At 42.7% G+C, this 19733-nt stretch overlaps 1 protein-coding gene across 3 annotated transcripts; it reads left to right on the top strand.

Moving 5' to 3' along the window:
- Positions 1-1131: 1131 nt before the first annotated feature.
- Positions 1132-18674, top strand: RBM25 (RNA binding motif protein 25). Of its 3 annotated transcripts, none has more exons than XM_032955795.2 (19): positions 1132-1567; positions 1923-2047; positions 2572-2624; positions 3038-3199; positions 5320-5377; positions 5519-5679; positions 6182-6349; positions 6924-7007; positions 9398-9846; positions 9966-10143; positions 10258-10347; positions 10489-10562; positions 11003-11153; positions 11510-12032; positions 14343-14404; positions 15015-15254; positions 16083-16181; positions 16355-16402; positions 17267-18674. In XM_032955795.2, exons 1-19 carry the CDS (start codon positions 1512-1514, stop codon positions 17357-17359), a joined length of 2874 nt encoding a protein of 957 aa, XP_032811686.1. In that variant the 5' UTR covers positions 1132-1511; the 3' UTR covers positions 17360-18674. The 3 variants fall into 3 exon arrangements, with proteins under 3 accessions (XP_032811686.1, XP_032811685.1, XP_032811684.1); XM_032955794.2 differs by having other exon boundaries at positions 6179-6349; positions 9969-10143; XM_032955793.2 differs by having other exon boundaries at positions 6179-6349.
- The last annotated feature ends 1059 nt before the right edge of the window (positions 18675-19733 follow it).

Raw genomic sequence — 19733 nt, 5'->3', positions numbered from 1 at the left:
GCACTATCCGGGCACGTTGGTGAATTTGATCAAAGCCAGAGCATAGAGGCTAAAGAGATAGCGTGGATGAGAGTTGAAGGCTCCATTTTCCACCATGGGACTAAGAATTGCATTTCAAAACGTGTCCCTGATAGCAGTTTTTTCTTGTAATTTGAATAATTACACCACAAGTAGCTATTGCGTAACGGACCTTTGAAAAATCACTCACCCCAGCGAGGTCCGAGTCACAACTACCGCAAAATCTCGTCACCGTTACATACACATAGGACTCAAAGACACCTTTAGGGAGTTTAACACGTAGGCTTTCGCGACCAATATCATCCATAATAGAGGTTGTTTTGGGTTAGATCGCGTAAATACATAAATGTGTCGTTAAAATCCGCCACCACCCGACACAGCCAACTAGTAAGGGTTGTCACGTAGATTTAAAGCTTTCGTGACTGCAAGGATCCATACTCTTTGGTTCTATTCGGTAAAGTCACGTAGGTAAAAAATAAAATAACAAAAATCACGATGAAGGCCGCTTGTGTTGTGGCCGAAACGTCGTGATTTTTGTTCTTTTATTTTTTACCTACGTGACTTTACCGAATAGAACCAAAGAGTATGGTTGTCACGTGAACAGAACGTGCCAATTCGTCACTAGTACAGCACACCGGGGTGTTGGAGAGCCAAGCCAGATTGTAAATGTTGTGGATTTACTCTCCCACACACCGGTGTGTTGTACCAGTAACGAATTGGCATGTTCTGTTTCCGTGACAAACCTCTTACTAATTGGCTGTGGCGGGTTTAACGACACGTTTATATTTATGCGATCTAACCCCAAAAAAACCTGTTATGGATAAACCGTATGGGTTGATAAGCATTTAAAAGCACTGACCCACCGTGGCTTTACATTGGGTTGACAGATATTTAAAAGCACATTGACCCACCGTGGCTTAACAATGGTGTGACAGATATTTAAAAGCACATTGACCCACCGTGGCTTAACAATGGTGTGACAGATATTTAAAAGCACATTAACTGTTGGCACATACAATCCTACAACTTTTGAGAACCCACGTTTCAAAAAGTCGGATTTACGAATCGCGGAATTCTTTCTTTGGTCTCCTCCCTCTCCACCGCGCGGCCACCGTAGGTCACGTGCTCCGCCAGCCAGGTCACGGCGCTCGCCTCCATGTTGCGTTGGTCGCGCGTTCGCTTTTAAAACGTTTCGTATCTCGTCGGCTTGGAACGTTCGCGTTTATCAAGGCGGTAGATCCACGCCCGGGCGCAAACGTTGCTCGTAATAACGGCAGTTTTATATATATACAGGGGGGCCTACTTAGGCCGAAGTGACCGCGCGCGGGTTTTCGCGAGGCGTTTCGGTGGCGGGAGGACCACGGGCCCGCTAGGCCGTGTTTCCTGAGGCCTGCTTCGGGCTCCGCGGAGAAGAAAAGATTACGGCGGATTGATCGGCGGATCTTAACGGCGATATTTTACCACTTTTCGTGATAGTAGTCGCTACTAAGACAATGGCGCAGAATGCGAATAAGCCCAAGTCGTTGGAAGCGCGGCTGCTCGACCTGAGGTAAGGCCCCTGTGCGGAGTTGGTGAGGGGTGGGGGATTTGAATCCGGAATTAATGGAGTCAACATTTAAACCTTAATTCAGTAACGATGTTAACATATGCGAGTGTGTGAAGAAAATGTGTGGGGTGCACCTTAATGGGTCGATAATGTCCCTACGTGTATGCTTTAATAAATCCACAGCCCTTGGTCGGTCTACTGCTGGATGAGAGCCCTCTTGCCGAATGGCCGTTGTGTGGAGAGATCTTCGCTTGATTGAACTTACGCGTGAACAAACCCGAAAACTAAACACGCGCTTGCTTTCACCTTTTATTTTGCTCTTGACATGTGCCGCGGTAATCCATCTTGTGTTTTACAGTTGGCCTGCACAGCAGCCCATGCCTTACCCACCTCATTTAAACCGGGCACCTATGGGCATGCCTGCTCTTGGGCCTGGCATTGGCCAGTTCACATCTTTCAGGCCTGGAGTACCTGTGCCACCAGGTGAGACATGCACAGCACCGACTTTTCAGCAATAATACATTCACGAGGTTTTTGTTTACACACTGCAAGCTCAGTGTTTAATGCTATATATCCACGGTTAATCTCGTAAGTGTGAGGAGTGTTAAGTTTATCACAATAACTTAATCACGCTGTTTGCAGTCTCTAGACAAAGTAATACATAATTGCGGATTAAAGTTACGTTGGAATTTTCAAACGTTTTAAAAAAATCTCGAGGATAGTATAGTTTTTCTGATTTGATATTGATATAATATTAGATCAACAAAGGCAAATCGTTTATACGCATTAGCATTGGTAGTGCAAACATCAGTAACCTACACTATTGTGTTTATGTATTCGATACAAGCATTGAATAACATACATTCTTATCAATATTTTGTTGAGATCTACCCAAATAAAATGTGTGTATTGATGTGTTTTATTAGTTTGTATAAAGCACATGATAAAAATTAAGCGAATTAATAATTCTTAAAACGCTTAATATGCATTGTTTCTGTTATGTGAAGGAACACCACTCCTGCCAGTTCCTGTGGGTTTACTGGGACCATCATCTGGCCCTGTAAGTACAGCAATTCGATTCATACTCATCAACAAGCATTCACATTTCAGCATGTATTTTCAAATCTTTGCATATCTTAAGTGTCAGAGTCTTAATTGAAGACAATTAAACTCAACTCTACATTTTACCAGGTAAGGCCCACTGCGCTATATAGACCTTTTTCAAAGCGACCTGGCCACAAATGATAGCTACGAGAAGTGGCTTATGTGGAAATTTATAGCAGCCAAATACTCGAAATGCATGTTGATTCTAAATGCGGAGGGAAAAACTGGAGGATCCGGAGAAAATCCACGCTACTACGGGGAGAACATGTAAACACCAAATATAAAACAGGCGTCAGGGTCGGGATGCAATCCACGACCTCCTGCATACCAGCGAGGTATTTAACATCTCGCCACCGTGTGTGCGTGCAGGTGCTGCTGCCTACACCCAACATACCAGCGTTACCTGTCAAGCCGCTGATGGCTCGAGTGCGTGAACGCCCCGCAGAAGAATACAACGGTCCCACCACCACTGTCTTCGTGGGCAACATCACGGACAAGGCGTCCGACGTGCTCATTCGGCAGATGCTCGCGGTATGAACTAAAATTGTTAACTTTCGCGTTTTTTATTTCAATACACGTGCAAATATTGTTTTCCTTTTACTAACCTTTTTGCCCAAAGTGGCAACCATAGCTGACACAACGTGGTCCTTCATCCAGGAGTGAACTGATAGGGTTATAAACTCAAATGTTATTGTAATGAATAGGGGCATGAATATGATACTGTATTTAAAAATGTCTGATTAAATTGTGCAATTCCTGTTATTGAATAAGACTTCATGCACTGCATGCAAACCCTAGATGCTCAAGTGCTTATAGGCAACTGTATTATTTTCTGATTAGACCAGCTGACTGCTCAGGAATACATTGTAATATGAAGTTTGAACCAAGGAAGGAATATACAGTGAGGGGAAAAAAATATTGAATCCCCTGCTGATTATGTGCATTTGCCCACTGACAAAGACATTATCAGTCTATAATTTGAACAGTGAGAGACAAAATAACAACAAAAAATCCAGAAAAACGCATGTCAAATGTTATAAAGTGATTTGCATTTTAATGAGGGAAATAAGTATTTGACCCCCTCTCAATCAGAAAGATTTCTGGCTCCCAGGTGTCTTTTATACATGTAACGAGCTGAGATTAGGAGCACACTCTTAAAGGGAGGCTCCTAATCTCAGCTTGTCACCTGTATAAAAGACACCTGTCCACAGAAGCAATCAATCAGATTCCAAACTCTCCACCATGGTCAAGACCAAAGAGCTCTCCAAGGATGTCAGGGACAAGATTGTAGACCTACACAAGGCTGGAATGGGCTACAAGACCATTGCCAAGCAGCTTGGTGAGAAGGTGACAACAGTTGGTACGATTATTCGCAAATGGAAGAAACACAAAAGAACTGTCAATCTCCCTCGGCCTGGGGCTCCATGCAAGATCTCACCTCGTGGAGTTGCAATGATCATGATAACGGTGAGGAATCATCCCAGAACTACACGGGAAGATCTTGTCAATGATCTCAAGGCAGTTGGGACCATAGTCACCAAGAAATATATTGGTAACACACTATGCCGTGAAGGACTGAAATCCTGCAGTGCCCACAAGGTCCCCCTGCTCAAGAAAGCACATATACATGCCCGTCTGAAGTTTTCCAATGAACATCTGAATGATTCAGAGGACAACTGGGTGAAAGTGTTGTGGTCAGATGAGACCAAAATGGAGCTCTTAGGCATCAACTCAACTCGCCATGTTTGGAGGAGGAATGCTGCTTATGACCCCAAGAACACCATACCCACCGTCAAACATGGAGGTGGAAACATTATGCTTTGGGGGTGTTTTTCTGCTAAGGGGACAGGACAACTTCACCGCATCAAAGGGACGATGGACGGGGCCATGTACCGTCAATTCTTGGGTGAGAACCTCCTTCCCCAAGCCAGGGCATTGAAAATGGGTCGTGGATGGGTATTCCAGCATGACAATGACCCAAAACACACGGCCAAGGCAACAAAGGAGTGGCTCGAGAAGAAGCACATTACGGTCCTGGAGTGGCCTAGCCAGTCTCCAGACCTTAATCCCATAGAAAATCTGTGGAGGGAGCTGAAGGTTCGAATTGCCAAACGTCAGCCTCGAAACCTTAATGACTTGGAGAAGATCTGCAAAGAGGAGTGGGACAAAATCCCTCCTGAGATGTGTGCAAACCTGGTGGCCAACTACAAGAAACGTCTGACCTCTGTGATTGCCAACAAGGGTTTTGCCACCAAGTACTAAGTCATGTTTTGCAGAGGGGTCAAATACTTATTTCCATCATTTAAATGCAAATCAATTTATAACATTTTTGACATGCGTTTTTCTGGATTTTGTTGTTGTTATTCTGTCTCTCACTGTTCAAATAAACCTACCATTAAAATGATAGACTGATCATTTCTTTGTCAGTGGGCAAACGTACAAAATCAGCAGGGGATCAAATAATTTTTCCCTCGCTAAATATTTTTGCTTTGTACACTTTTAACCAGGATCTTTTGTTAGAAATGCAACTTATAGTTTCGTACTTTTGTGTGATAAGGTCATGCCTGATAAGTGGTTAACGAAGACGAAACTACCTAACAGTGGTGTGGTAGTCTGTGCACTCACCTGCCAAATGACTCTCTCTCTTGCAGAAATGTGGGACTGTTGTGACCTGGAAAAGGGTACAAGGTGCCTCAGGAAAACAACAGGGTAAGATAATCATTGCAAGATTTCATTGCACTACAAATCGGTGAAACATTGTTTATATTTTAAGAAAAATATTGAATGCCCATAAACATCCTTGTCATGAAATTCACACTTGAGCATGCATGTTTGTCTTGTGCATTGCAGCATTTGGCTTTTGTGAGTACAGTGAGCCGGCGTCTTCCTTGCGTGCCATACGCTTGTTACACGACTTTCAGCTGGGAGACAAGAAGCTGCTGGTGAAAGTGGATGCCAAGACCAAGGCACAGCTCGAGGAGTGGAAGGCTAAGAAGATGGGTACCAACGGGGTAGGTGAATGGGTGTGCATGTGCGGACTTCTATAATGCTCACAATAATAATGTGTATAATGGCAAGCATTTAGGAAGGAATGTGTTTATTTCAAAATGTTGGTTTAGCCTTTTTGGCCGTAGTTGATAATAGAATAAGTGACTTTTACAATTTATTCACTTGTTTTCCACACAAATTTGCATGCAACAATTGAGTAATAAACATCAATGAGGAATTACAATTATGTGTCGGGCCAGGATGATACATTGTCTTTATTAAGTCTTGCCCCTGTTTGTATTTTAGAAATATAGTTTTTTTTCGGTTTGGATTTGAAATGAAGTGGTGAGCAAGTAATTACAATAGTTAAAATAACGTGCTGAGACTAGGTTATGAGGTCAGCAATCCTGATGGAATTGAGATGGTTTATTAATATTCATTGAAGTTTGAAAAGCTTTATCATTTGTATTGTCATGCAGTTCTGTAGCACTGTCTCATTTTACTGTGATCCTGCCTCATTAGCAGGAGGCAAAAATTGAGGAGGATGGAGAGGAGCTGGATGAGGTTACACAGAAGCTGGACCAGACGGCGAAGGAGGCCCTAGACCAGCTGCTCGTCGACTTCTCCAATGATCTCAAAGCTACCACGGAGGCACCCAAGCGGCGGCGCAGGGACAAAAAGGATGATTTATCGGTAAATATCACGGTTGCCATGTAACAATACGCAAAACTTGGGTAGCATTGAGTGATCTGTACAGCTTCTTGTGCAAATTGATTGAAGATACTTAACCGAAAACTAAATGTGACACTACTCTTTGGGCAAAACATCAACGCACACAAGAAATAAATGAAGTGGTAAATGAATAGGAGGATATGATGTTTGTCAGTGCTATAAGACCATTAAATGTAAGTACATCTATTGGTGTGCATATAAATATGAAGCACAGATTTGGTCTGCCTTTTAAACCCGTTGGAACAATGCAATGGAAACAGAAAACCATCCACATTTTACATTAGAAACATTCTTTTAGAGCTATTTACTGACCTTTCTGTATTTGTGTTGTGAGCTGGTTGATATTAATTTTAGGAACTTAATGCATATGCATGTTATACAGAAATATTGAAACATGTAGTGTACAATGAGAGTCATACAACAGGTTATCAAAATAGATGGAAACTGTGATTTAGTTGGCCAGTGTTTATTCACATATTGATTTCAGATGATTAAATAGGATTACCTGTCTTTTCTTCCTGGTTTATCATTTCAGGAGGACCTCAACAAAATGGAGATAGAAGAAGAGAAAAAAGACCTCATTTCCCGCGAGATCAGCAAATTCCGCGACACGCACAAGGTAGTTCCACAACATTTGCACAAACAATTTCACAGTAGCATTTAAACGAGAATATTTAACCGATGCTTTTGGGATATTTAGTTCATTGGTATGGACCATATTAAAAGGATCAGGTCCTAAATCATTGTACTTCTTTACATAACAAAATATGAATTGGGTGAAAACTAGAGTCCTACCTCTCACTTGAAAATCAAAGATTTGTGTCATCTTACGTCACTTGGCCTGCATGCTTGCAGTTTGACATCGCCAAACTTGTTAGCACTACATGAACTCTATATGTTAGCAATTACGCAGTGCACACGCATGACATCCACACAAGTCACTGAAGTAGTCTCATTTGGCCAAACAATGCAGCTAAATCCAAAAGTTTGTTGTGCAGTGGAAAGTGTTTAGTCTAATCTGCTTGAGTACAAATGAGGCTGAATGTCTTTTAATAGCTGATCTGTTCATTGACCCCATCATTACAATAGAGAACAGTGGGTGTGACATAAAGCAAGGACAAGCTTTTCTACTTGTCGAATCGTGCTGTTGCCTGCCAGAATGTAAGTACCGGCTTCTCTTTCTTGAATGAGAATGGACACCCCCTGAAGCGGAGACAGGCTGACCCAGAAGGGTAGAGGTTTGTGTTGTGTTGCCTTGGTTTTAGCGATTAAGCTTTCAGTCCACAAGGCCGCTGGGAAGAAACACGTTGAAGATGGAAAAAAAAAACCTACTGCAGCATCAGTTGCTGCAATTGATGGTGTTGTGTAATGCAGATTCTGGTAAGCACAGTATTGCCTTACAGGTGCAGCCTCTGCAAGTCTTTGCATGTTACTGACAGTGAAAAGTACTGGGACAGGTATGGACAGACTTAAAGGTTGGGGGCAGGGGGTGTCCATTTCAAAGTCTCTTTCCCGGTGACCTGAAGATGCCTTTAAGGTATGTGTTGCGTCACATCACTCTGCTTACCCACCACATTCACACCTTACAGGCCAATTGCATCCACATATACTTGATTTTACATATCAAAGTAGTTTCAAATATACACATCATAAATCGTCACTTCATTTAGATTCTTTTTCAGAAATCCAATTTTCTCCGATCATCACTTACTACAGTTAAAGGTCTCTTATGACATTATTTTTCTAGTAGGTTGCTATGTCATTGAGGAGGTGATAGCTTTAACAAACTGCTTCAAAATCACCCAGGTGTAATATCCTTGCCGCAGCAGGTACACATCTCAAACTGGTTATGATTATAATATCTGGAGCTTAAAAATAAAAAAATATAGTCCTGCAGCTAATTGCATCGTTTTTCAATATTAAATAAAAAGGAATTAACATGGCAGTTATGCTTATTGCATGACATTTACTTTTCTAACATTCATTATAGCTTGTATAATATATTCACGTGGGTTATAACTGGTACTTATGTGTGAAAGCTCTCAACAAGACTTGGCAGATTACCATTGAGTAGTCTGAATAGGAAATCACGTACAACACACGTAAAAAAAAATCGCATTCCCAAACTGTTTTCACTACCATCAAGTTTGCTACACTTGCATCTTGCACTTTCACACCTTTTGGCACCAGAAAATGTCTGCAATGAAGACCCAGCCGGTGAGTGCTTTTGATTTTGGTCTGTTGCTGGTGACTTCATGCGCCGAGTGTGCACGGGGTTTCCGCAGAGCGGTGTGTTGCAATGTTTAACCCTTCTTACCCCTACAGGATGGCCAGTGGGAACTCCTGATGGCAACTTTTGTCTGCTTTTTATGCTTGCATTGAGATGGAAACTAACCATTTTTGAAAAAAAAAAAAGCTACAAGCAGTAACTTTAACCCATTTGCCCTTTGCCCCCCTGATGTGCTTGAAGTGACGAGATCTTATTATCTTGGTGATTGCTAGGTAGTCTGTGTGTACTGTACGATACATTGAATGTCGCAGGTTGGGCCTCCGCACCTGGGTGCACCGTGAAGCGGCGCCCTGTCCCGCCTCCTCTGAGTGAATCCTCATGCAGGCAACCGTAGGGACTGCCATTGTGCAAGTGTACATGCTCCGCTAGTTGCATCGCGCGGGGGGTATCCCCCTGCAGTGCACTTTAAGTGGGGGCACACTGCGCACCGTTGTACATGCATTCCAACATTCATCATTTGCATACGGGTGGGCTGTACTTAAGCTTACGTGTAGGATTGTTTATATTTTTAGGAAATAATTTAACTCCACATTGATGTAAAACAAAGAAAATACATGTTTTGTAAAGCTTTTACGTAAAATGTTAACGGTAATTATAAAAGTTTAAAAGTGACGTTTTTAAATGGAAATGATCAATTAGTAAGTTAGATTATTGTGCTATTTTGACACAGTTGTAAATTGACAAAGGTGTTAACTCTTTTGGCATTTTCTCTTGCGCAGAAACTCGAGGAAGAGCGCGAGAGGCAGCAAGAGCAAGAGCGCGACCGTGACAGGGAAAAAGAACGCGAGCGAGAGAAAGATAAAGACCGGGAGAGAAACAGGGAGAGGGATAAAGACAAGGACAAGGACAAGGACCGAGAGCGCGATCGTGTAGACAAGGACAAAGAGCGGGACAGGGACAAGGAGCGTCGGGAAGAGCGCGAAAAGGAGCGCGATCGTGACAAGGACTCGCACCGGGACAAGGACGCTCACCGGGACCGTGACCGGCGTGACCGGGACCGGGACCGCGAGAAGGAGCGGGAGAAGGAACGCGAGCGCGAGCGGGAGAAGGAACGCGAGCGCGAGAGGGAGCGGGAACGGGAGCGCGAGAGGGAGCGGGAGCGGGAGAAGGAGCGGGAGAGGGAGCAACGCGAGCGGGAGAGGGAGCGAGAGCGGCGCAGCACTTCCAAGTAAGGCAACACCGCCACGTGGATTGATCGGTGTCGGTGCAGTTGTCGGTGCAGCACACGCACCAGCTGCCCTCCTGTCGCACTGCTGACGGTGTGTGGGCGTGTTCCGTGTCTCTCAGTAGAGATAGCAGGGATCGGGAGAAGAGGCGCGACACCCGTGAGCCACGTGAAACACGTGAACCACGTGAGACGCGCGAGACGCGCGAGCCGCGTGACAAGGAAGAGGACGAAGAGGAGTTGCACGAAAGGCGGAAACTGGAGCGTCGTCTTCGTGAGAAAGAGGCCGCCTATCAAGAGGTGGGTTTTGGCGAAAGCCGAGAGAGCAGCGGTGTGTTTTACTGACCAGTACGGCAGCCGTTACGTAACCACGTCTTGTATACATTTTATCTAAATAACACGATTTTTTTACAGCGCCTTAAGAACTGGGAGGCCCGCGAGAAGAAGAAAGCTCGGGACTATGAAAAGGAGATGGAGCGCGAGGCAGAGAGGCGGCGAGAAATGGTGAACGCATGTTTGCACTTTTCATCACACTCATAGGCCAGGGCCGTCCAAAGAGGTGGTCGCCCCTCTTTGCCTATACCCTTAGGACAGCTCTGCTCACAGGGCGTTGCTTCGCAACTCACGCGTTGATTGTATTCACAGGCAAAGGAAGCTAAACGCTTGAAGGAGTTTTTGGAAGATTACGATGATGACCGAGATGATCCCAAGTACTACAAGTAAGACAACACTTGGCTGACATTAAAACATTATAATACTGATGAGCAAATCACCATGAATGTTCCAAATCTGGGCATATTACGTAAGTTAAACAGTTTTGAGACTGGCTAGTACTTGGATGGGAGATTCCCAGGAAATACCAGGTCTTGTTGGCTTGGACTCTCAGGTGGTCAGGAAATTACTGTGCAGCAATTGATTCTTCAATCTATTTGTGTGGAGCTTTGGGTTTTACCCTCGTATGCATAGGCTTTCTCTGGGTTGTCCAGCTTCCTCCCACTTACTATATACCAGTGAATGGAATTGGGCAAATAACCCATTTGAGAATCTTCAAAGAATCTTGAGACAGGCTTTTCTGGCTAAATAATTGAAATTTCATGACGTCAGCTCTTATGTCGGTGAATTAAATAGAAGCACAACATGGGTTTCAACGCTGTGTTAGGGGCAGTGCTCTGCAGAAGAGGCAGTGGGATCGCGTGAAGGAGGTGGAGTCGGATGACCGTGACCGCAAGCGCGAGCGAGAGGAGCTGGAGGAGATACGCAAGAGACTTGTGGAGGAGGGACACCCGGATCCCGATGGAGAGATCAAACGGGTGCGTCTCATACCGCACCTATGCTGTGCTCAATTCCGCCTATCGACATTGCTGTGTGTGCACAACGTTCTGTTGAAAGGTCACTGCTCATACATTTTCTGTCACATAACTTTTGGCCACTCATGCTGCTAAAGAAATACAAATGCACCAGCCTTCACGGCCATTACTAACAATAATTACCCTCACTATAATATTAATTGGGTGACTCAATTCTTGAGACTAAATATTATTAGAAACCAGGCAAATTTAACCCAAGAAAATAAAAATGTTTTGGGGGCGGGGGGTGGGGGCAAATTTACTTGGCACTGGAAAATAAATAAATTTTGAAAACTAAAGCATATGCCCACTCCTTACAGCAAATGGAGAAGGAAGCAGAGAAGGAAAACAAGCCGCCCATCAAGGAGGAGTCTGACCACGAGGAGGAGCGTGTTGAGCGAGGCGACCGTGTTGAGCGTAGCGAGCGAGGCGAGCGCGGAGAGAGAGGCGACAGGAAACAGCTCCTGGACTCCGACGAGCGCGGCCGCCCGGCCAAGGACTCGAGCGACGACGAAGACGTAGCTGCCGCCGACAATGATGACGACGAAGATGACGATCGTGCGGACGAGGAGAGCGGCGGTGGTTCCCGCCGGGAGCCAGCTACGCGAGACACGGACAGCGACGCAGACAGGAAGCCTCCTCGCTTCGTGGAGAAGCTGCGTCCAATCGGGGCACAGGCGGCAGCGGTAGCGGAGCCGTCGGAGTCGTCGGCGAGCAGCCACCCATCGCCTGCGTCGCCGCAGGAAGAGTCGCCGCGCGGAATCATCATCCCGCACGAGAACTCGCCCACGCGCAGCCAGCCCGATGAGAAGGACAAGAAGCCCAAGCTGAGCCTCAAATTGAGTAAGTGAAATGGAGCGCGCTGTCAGATGCGCTTCAGCGACCTTCTGGAACGCTCTTCCGATATTAGGACGCTACTGTAAACATTATCTTGTTTAGAACTGCTTTTTGCCTTTAGTTTGTTGTCCTTCCCCGCGCGTCCGATTAGCACGGTTGGCTACGAACGGTGCGACAAAAAGTTCTACGTACATACATACTCTGGTAGAGATGATCCAGTTTAATGTCAAAATGTGAAGTTGTGTTGCAATTTGGGATTTACGCATTTGGAAACTGGCCAAATTCATCGTAATGTTGACCAAAACTTTACAATAATGGCCTCTAGGTGACATCATTAGGTGTGATGTAATCTTACAATGGCACGTCATGCGCCATGTGACGTTATTGTGCAGTCAAGACATTGTTATAAATTGAAGAAAATACTTAGACTAAACGCATATTGGAAAACATTACTGAAAAATATGCACATCCAAACGTTTTACTTTTAATAACAGTCAATTCTTGATTGTCTAGGGTAATGGGGGAGAGGGATGGCTTGGATAAATAAAAACATGAATAATGCAAAACATGTAAATTATGTTATAATGCAAAACATATAAATTATGTTTTAAAAAAGTTTTTGTGTATCTCTTAACTAGTATGGGGGTAAAGATGTAGAATGTTTTCATCTATTTTACCGCTTCTTAAAGTAATCACTTGCCCATGTATGTGCGGTTAAAATTACACTGAGTCACTGCCTGGATGAGTGAAGAGCAGCGAATAATTAAACCAGTACGGGTAAAAATATTATTATTCGCTTTATCACAAACATGGTTAATCCACCCACTGATAATCGAGTTAACTAGTGCAGTTCTATGACTTAAGACAGAAATTTCAAACACTTTAAACATGTTTGTACAATTATTAAATGTATTTCTTCTACTTGGGTCTTGTGTCAACCATTGGGTCTAGTGTGTCAACCAATTCGGACTTTAATTGAGGTAGAACTAATTTATCTACCTTTCTCATTAAAATAGAAATGCTTATTTAATACCATGGTGTCAGATGTATTCTGACATACTGGATTTTTCATCCATGCTATGGAATTGATACCGAATTAATCTTAGTTCATGTCACCTTGCATATATAAGCCATATTTTCGAAAACAAGAGATTTGGTTACTTTCAAAGTGACACCAAATATCTTTTATTAAGAATGATTTTGAAGTTTTGACCAAAGTTGCCTAATTTGTGGAATTGCCCATTATTAATATAGTGATTCAAAGTCTCGTGTGCAAACGATATGTGGAATGTTTCATTTGATACTGTGAATTCAGATTATATGCACAAAATGTGACATGGAATATAATCAGTTTGAATTTCGTGAATATTGTATGCAAATGCTTTCCCTTTTGCTGTTGATCAGAACCAATAAGACAAGACTAAAGAGATATGAGATGGTGATCCGCAGTACAGACTAGACTACAAATGAATTAGACGAGCCATAGGAGACCGACGGCACAAAGAATAGATTCTTGAATCAAATGATCCCGAATAGTGACATTTAATTGAATCTTTGCATTTCCTGTCCATGCTCTCATGAGGCAAGGTCTGGTGCTCACCTAACTGAGCTTATGATGTAAATTGTACATTCATATGACGTCCCCTTTCTATTGAGGACAAAGTGTATAGAACTTATGGACCCTCAAGGCATTATGGTTTAGTGATCTTATAACTAGAATTGAACTCGTGATCTTTCGATTGAGTCAGTAATTGCTGCATAAAAAATACACACTTGGACAATAAGTAGTTTTGATTTGGTAGGAACCACAATTTGTTTCATTGTAAAAATATTCTGAAGTCTGCATAAAGGTGCTAGTAACTTACTTGCTGTGCTGTCACGCAATGGAAATGTTGTAGTCATGTCTTGTCTAATGCATATGATAATAGCTCGGTGATATACTAACATCATCTCAACAGTACTGCATTACATCGTCACCTTGCACATCATTCATATCTTCACTGTCATATTCTTTGCCAGGCACCTCTTCTCTCTCACATCAGGTTTCACATAGCCTTGGCAGCTATTATATGTGAAAAATAAAATTACTCAATATTGAATGCATACCTTTTAAAAAAATTGTTTATTTCCATAATGTTTTCATCTTTTCAAAGTAAAGGCGCAACGAATGAATTGCCACGCAGCAACACATGTTTGATTTATTACGCATATCGATGAAGTTCATCAATCACCATAATGGAAGTGTGTGATTTACTGTGTTCGTTTTGTGTGTTGTGCTCTTTTTTTTTCAACATTGCCTTTTTAATTCACCCACAGCCGGCTCAAACAACAGCCCAATGTCACTGGGATCTGGGAACGTGAAGCGGAAGAAGCTTAAGGTAATTTCTTGGTGGCCAAACTTTCTGCCAAACCATGAACTCCTATTCCTCCACCAGTGATTTGGTGGTTACAGTTGCTTTTTACATAAAAAAAAAATGTTCATACAGGCCATTGTATGCTGCCCGCACCCATTGTGTTAATGACAAAGCTACACTCAAATTTGTATATGACGAGAGTGCAGTGCAATTTCACTAATGCACCGGTCGCATTACACGGGGCTGATTTTTATCTTGTACTTATGCAGCCCTTTTGTCGATCCACTGCTGCTGGATTGGGGCCTTGCTTTGTGTTGTGTGTCATGGGTGCTATTTGATAATGCTGGCCAGTGCAGCTTGGTGAAGGTGGGAGCATAAGTACAGTATAGCAACAGATTTTTCTGTACTTCCCTCTGCTACTGTTTACCTGACAACACCTGTTTATATATGGTGGTCACCTAAGTACTGTCCAGGCTGAACCCTCCTTAGCTTCTGAGATCTGATGAGATCAGATGCATTATGCGTTGTTCTGGTTTGAGGGTTTTTGCCTTTCTGCTTTTAAATCCTAGAAAAGGTCTTTGAGTGACACTGCAGGAGCCATCCATTGCTCGTAACACAAAATGCGCTCTCCCAGGATAACATCTTCTCCAACGAAGACGACGACGACAACGAGGAGGCGCCCAAGCGGCGCAAGCTCGTGCCCCTGGACTTCTCGGAGGAGGAGCGAGCGAGCGTCTCCACGGATCTGCCGAGCAACAAGAATGTGGCGTCGAGCGAAGAGAAGCGCAAGCACATCAAGAGCCTCATCGAGAAGATCCCCACCGCCAAGCCTGAGCTCTTCGCCTACACCCTTGACTGGACCATGGTTGATTCGGTGAGCGTGCAATGCGCATCGACCTACATGTGCATGCGTGCATCTTTTGTCAACCGATGGTCACTCAATCCAATATTTACATGGCGTACTCAACATCAGAGGACTGTATGTCAAATAAACTTTACATTAATGGCCAAAACTTAGAATATATAAAATTCAGGGATAAGGGTTTCCTCCACACACCGCAGGTCCATGGGGGATGTTTAACCATACTTTGCAATTATGGTCAGTGCAGATTGGTGAAGGTATAAGTACAATACAACAGTGGATTTTTCTGCACTGCCTCCTACTGACAGCAGCCCCTGCAGCAGCTTGCACCACCCAGTTTTATGCGTGGTGGTTGCCATCCAATTACAATGCAAGCTCAAGCCTGCTTAGTTGCCCGATGTATTATGAGGTTGGGGATATTCCGGGTGATTTGGTCAGTCACATCTTTGCAAATGCTTCATCTGTCTGCATTTGGGTAGTTATGTAATCAATGCGGTGAAGTCCATTGGAATTATTTCCATTTGTAACTTAGCTTTGACTTCATGATGGTAATGTGCTCAATGAATGTAAAAATATGAAGTGTACTGTTAAGTTATATTAATGTGTTCATATGGTGGCAGACATTGGCAGATTCCCAGATTTAGAGAGCAATTCACATTGGTTAAATGTATCCCTCCTTGCTGGGGCGAGATGAAACTAAGCCTACCAAATGAGCATAACCCTGGGCCAGGTTTACACGACAATATTCAAAGTATTTTCGCTTTATATTGTGTAGTAGTGTTTGCGGACTAGGGATAATTTTGTTTTCAGACGCTGTTGATGAAGTTTTTTTCATTGCAGACTCTTATGGAGCGGCGAGTGAAGCCTTGGATCAACAAGAAAATCATTGAGTACATTGGAGAGGAGGAACCAACGTTGGTTGAGTTCATATGTACTAAGGTAATACACTGCCCTGGATAGGTTGATAAATGTTAGCATTCTCTGCTCATCATGATTTATGTTCACCATTGTATACACGGCCGTTATTTACAATTTCGCTGTTGCTGTCAAATGTAACTGATCGTCTGGTATTGCATTTCTGACTTGGGTGTTGATATTTCGTTCCGTTGCAGATTTTGGCCCACAGTGCCCCACAGAGCATCCTCGACGATGTGTCAATGGTGAGTTCAGGTTTCATTTTTTACAATTTGTGATTCTGTAACACGTCTGAATTCAGGCACATAGCGCAGGTAATTGTTGACAAGCAGTTGGATGATTTATGAGAGAAGTGTTTTGCGGTGAACTGCGTGTACTTGCTGAATGCATTTGGGGGTTAGCATGTGCTATTTTGGTCAGGCATTTTAGATTACACTGGATAATTTTAAACGGCAAGGTCATAAAGGGCACATTAATTAAATGTCTTGCAGTGCTGAACTTTGCAGATGAATCCAAGGGTAAAATATATACTGCAGGTTTTTATTGGTCATGTGAAAATCTAGAAATTAAATGGTGCTTCCGGCAATAAGCAATAGCCGAATGGCATTGCACTGATTAGTGCAACAGAATGTTTTTTGTAAGGAAATGTAATCACTCAAGAAAGATGTGTTTTATTTTTGCAGAAAGTGCAATAAATATCAATGCTTTAGTGGGGACTCTAGTAGGGTCACTCTCGTAGCCTCAAGCACATGAGCATCACACTGACAACTTGACTGCTGTATATATTTAGGAATGTTCTTGTTTTGCAAGACGTTGAAGAGGGGTTTATCCTCTTGTAACTTATATTGGCAGATAACATGTGCCAGATATGACACGTCTCCTTTAGATCAAGGTTGGTGTTTCCACATGAAAGGAGGTTTGTGGGCAGGGGGGGGTGAACTGTGAAAATTTTAGACATCTCAAGGTAGAGAGGGGAATTAGGTGGATGTTTTGCCCAGGGAAATTATGGAGTTTTAAATAGCTAAATCACTTCTTGTGAATGCCCATGATGGCTTTGTTTGTACATTCATCCTAATTTCTACGTGTCTTTTTCATCTTGTCCCATGCAGGTGCTGGATGATGAGGCAGAGGTGTTTGTGGTGAAGATGTGGAGGTTGCTCATTTATGAAACGGAAGCCAAGAAGTTTGGGCTTGTGAAATGAAAGCTTCACGTTAAGCCTGGCTCCTGCCAGAGCTGTGGCTGTCTCCTTTTGGACCATAGTGGTTCAACAGTTTTTTTTACTGTTTCGGTTTTCTGTTTTACCAGGTGTGCTCATAGGAACTGGATTACACACATTGATAGAATGTAGGCTAATTTCCGAGGCATAAGTCTCACATGAAGTGGCTTATGATTCGATGTTGCATGTGAAAAGGATACAATGTCAAGCAGCTACCAGAACTATCAGAATAAAAACAATTGGTGCCTATACGATATCTGAATCCCATTTGTAAAGGCAGGAATCAATGTACAGGGAATGTGTTTTCTGTAGAGTAAACATATGCATATTTTGAATAAAGCAGTGTCAATGATTTTTTTGCTTGGGTTATGATATTAAAAAAAACTATAATTTGAAACATTTTGCAAATTTGATGTCCATAAATTACTGTCATTACATGGATTGCGTTTGAATTTGGCTTTCTCAATGATAAAAAACGAACTTTATTTGCAAAAACGCTTATTCGACAGAATAATTGTGTTGTTTTTATACACTGTTGGGTGGGTAATTGGGACATGTCCAGTTTTAACGACTGTTTAAGTTTGGTTTGACAACATTCAAATGAACCATGTGAATGTCATCTTGCAAACCATGTGACTGGAAATGTAAAAAAGCCTCAAGTTTTTCACGTATTGAAACACTCCAATTGGCACAAACACATTTGTATCCATAAAATTTGATTAACGAAAGGACATTGTAGTGTCTGAAGTGCATTATTTCAAAGTTGGTGATCATTTAATTGATAATGAAATTCAGCACCAAGAGCTAATGTTTTTTCTGTTTTGCATTTGCCACCAAATGTCTGCAGCATTAGCCGGAAACGTACTCACAATACGGATATAAAACAAGATGTGGTATATGTGTGCATATACATACTATATTTTGGGTTTTACCCTCTGCTGTTGTGGTAGCAACTTGTTGGTGAAGCAACTCAACGGTGCAGGTGAAACGAACATTTTATATCACAGCAGAACCCTGTTGATATGAATGCATGACTGCATTTGTATTACGCACATCCACAGCAATGTTGGCTGTGCGCAGTTTAAATTACTCCAGACGTTTTGTAAATATCGATGATTTCTCTTTCATGACTTGAATAGATAAGAAAGTGGTGGATAATGGCTTTGATTTGCATCGACTGCAAGAGTACGTGGTAATTCCTGTCAGGGTAATTTTGTTTTTTTGTTTCAGTAGCCTGTGTCATAATTTGCTTTTACAGTATTTGCAGTCCACGCCTGAATAAACTTTGTAAGTTTCGATATGTGGCTGAGTACGGTTGTCCAAATGAAAATTAAAGACATGACTGCGGATGCAATACTGTGATAAATGGTACTCGCTTGGATTTATCATTTAATGCACTTCTATTAGCCATTTGAATGTGCAGAATTTGTATCAATCGCATCGGAAATTGTGCATGAAAACAACTTCCAAAGGTGACCCGACAAATTTAAATGCATGATTAATCTTTGAAATCCACCACGTCTCCTCGACTACAATTTACATCGCTTCAATTTTGTTTGATAGGAGTGTACTAGAGTTTCACATGCATTGGCATTTACTTAAAACGTAGGCGGCTTTTGAGGTGTAAGCGTATCTCAATATAACCTACCCTCGCCTAAGCTGTGTTCTGCTTGCGTTGACCCCAGACGCGTAATGTTTAAATGCATAAACGGACATCAGATGGGACTGCTTTGCATTCATTGCATTTTGGGTTAAATTCCTAACGTCCGCAAAATCGCGGTTTAATTCACTGTTATGAAACTGATTTATTTTCGCCAAAAATACAACACCATCTGTTCCCATAAATTAAAATCCCGTGTTTCTCGGTGTTGTGCCAAAGAGCCAGTTACAGCGGTTTCGCCGTATACCCCTCCCCCCTTAAAATTTTACGATGGGAATCGGAACGTGCATTGCAAGAAAAAGGCGCTCTGTGAAACAAGGGCGACTGCAGGGCGAATTTGAGTAATGAGACGGTGTTCTATATTATTAACTGCATTGTGTTTGCTTAAGTGGCTGGAGTGGCGGTAATTGGTACCCGGGTTTCGCGTTGTAGCGCCAACTATAAACTTGCACCTGATATGCAATGCGCACCACAATTTTATTTCGTGTTTTTTTATATGACGAGATTAGATGAAGCTGTGATGAATGTCACACTGACCCAGTCTTTATAGCTGTCGAATGCATAGGCCTATTGATTGGTATTTCAAACCTGGAGTAGGTGCATGGTTCAGACCGATATGTTATTCTACCTACCTTGGCCAATTATCTTAATTGCGTTTCGCAATCTGCAGTGTACATTTTAAACGCAACCCAATTGGTA

The sequence above is a fragment of the Petromyzon marinus genome, chromosome 17 (assembly GCF_048934315.1).
Source record: "Petromyzon marinus isolate PM22_M1 ecotype Great Lakes invasive population chromosome 17, UKy_Petmar_22M1.pri1.0, whole genome shotgun sequence".
In the NCBI taxonomy this organism is placed as follows: domain Eukaryota; kingdom Metazoa; phylum Chordata; class Hyperoartia; order Petromyzontiformes; family Petromyzontidae; genus Petromyzon; species Petromyzon marinus.
This window is presented reverse-complemented; position numbering and strand designations above follow the sequence as displayed.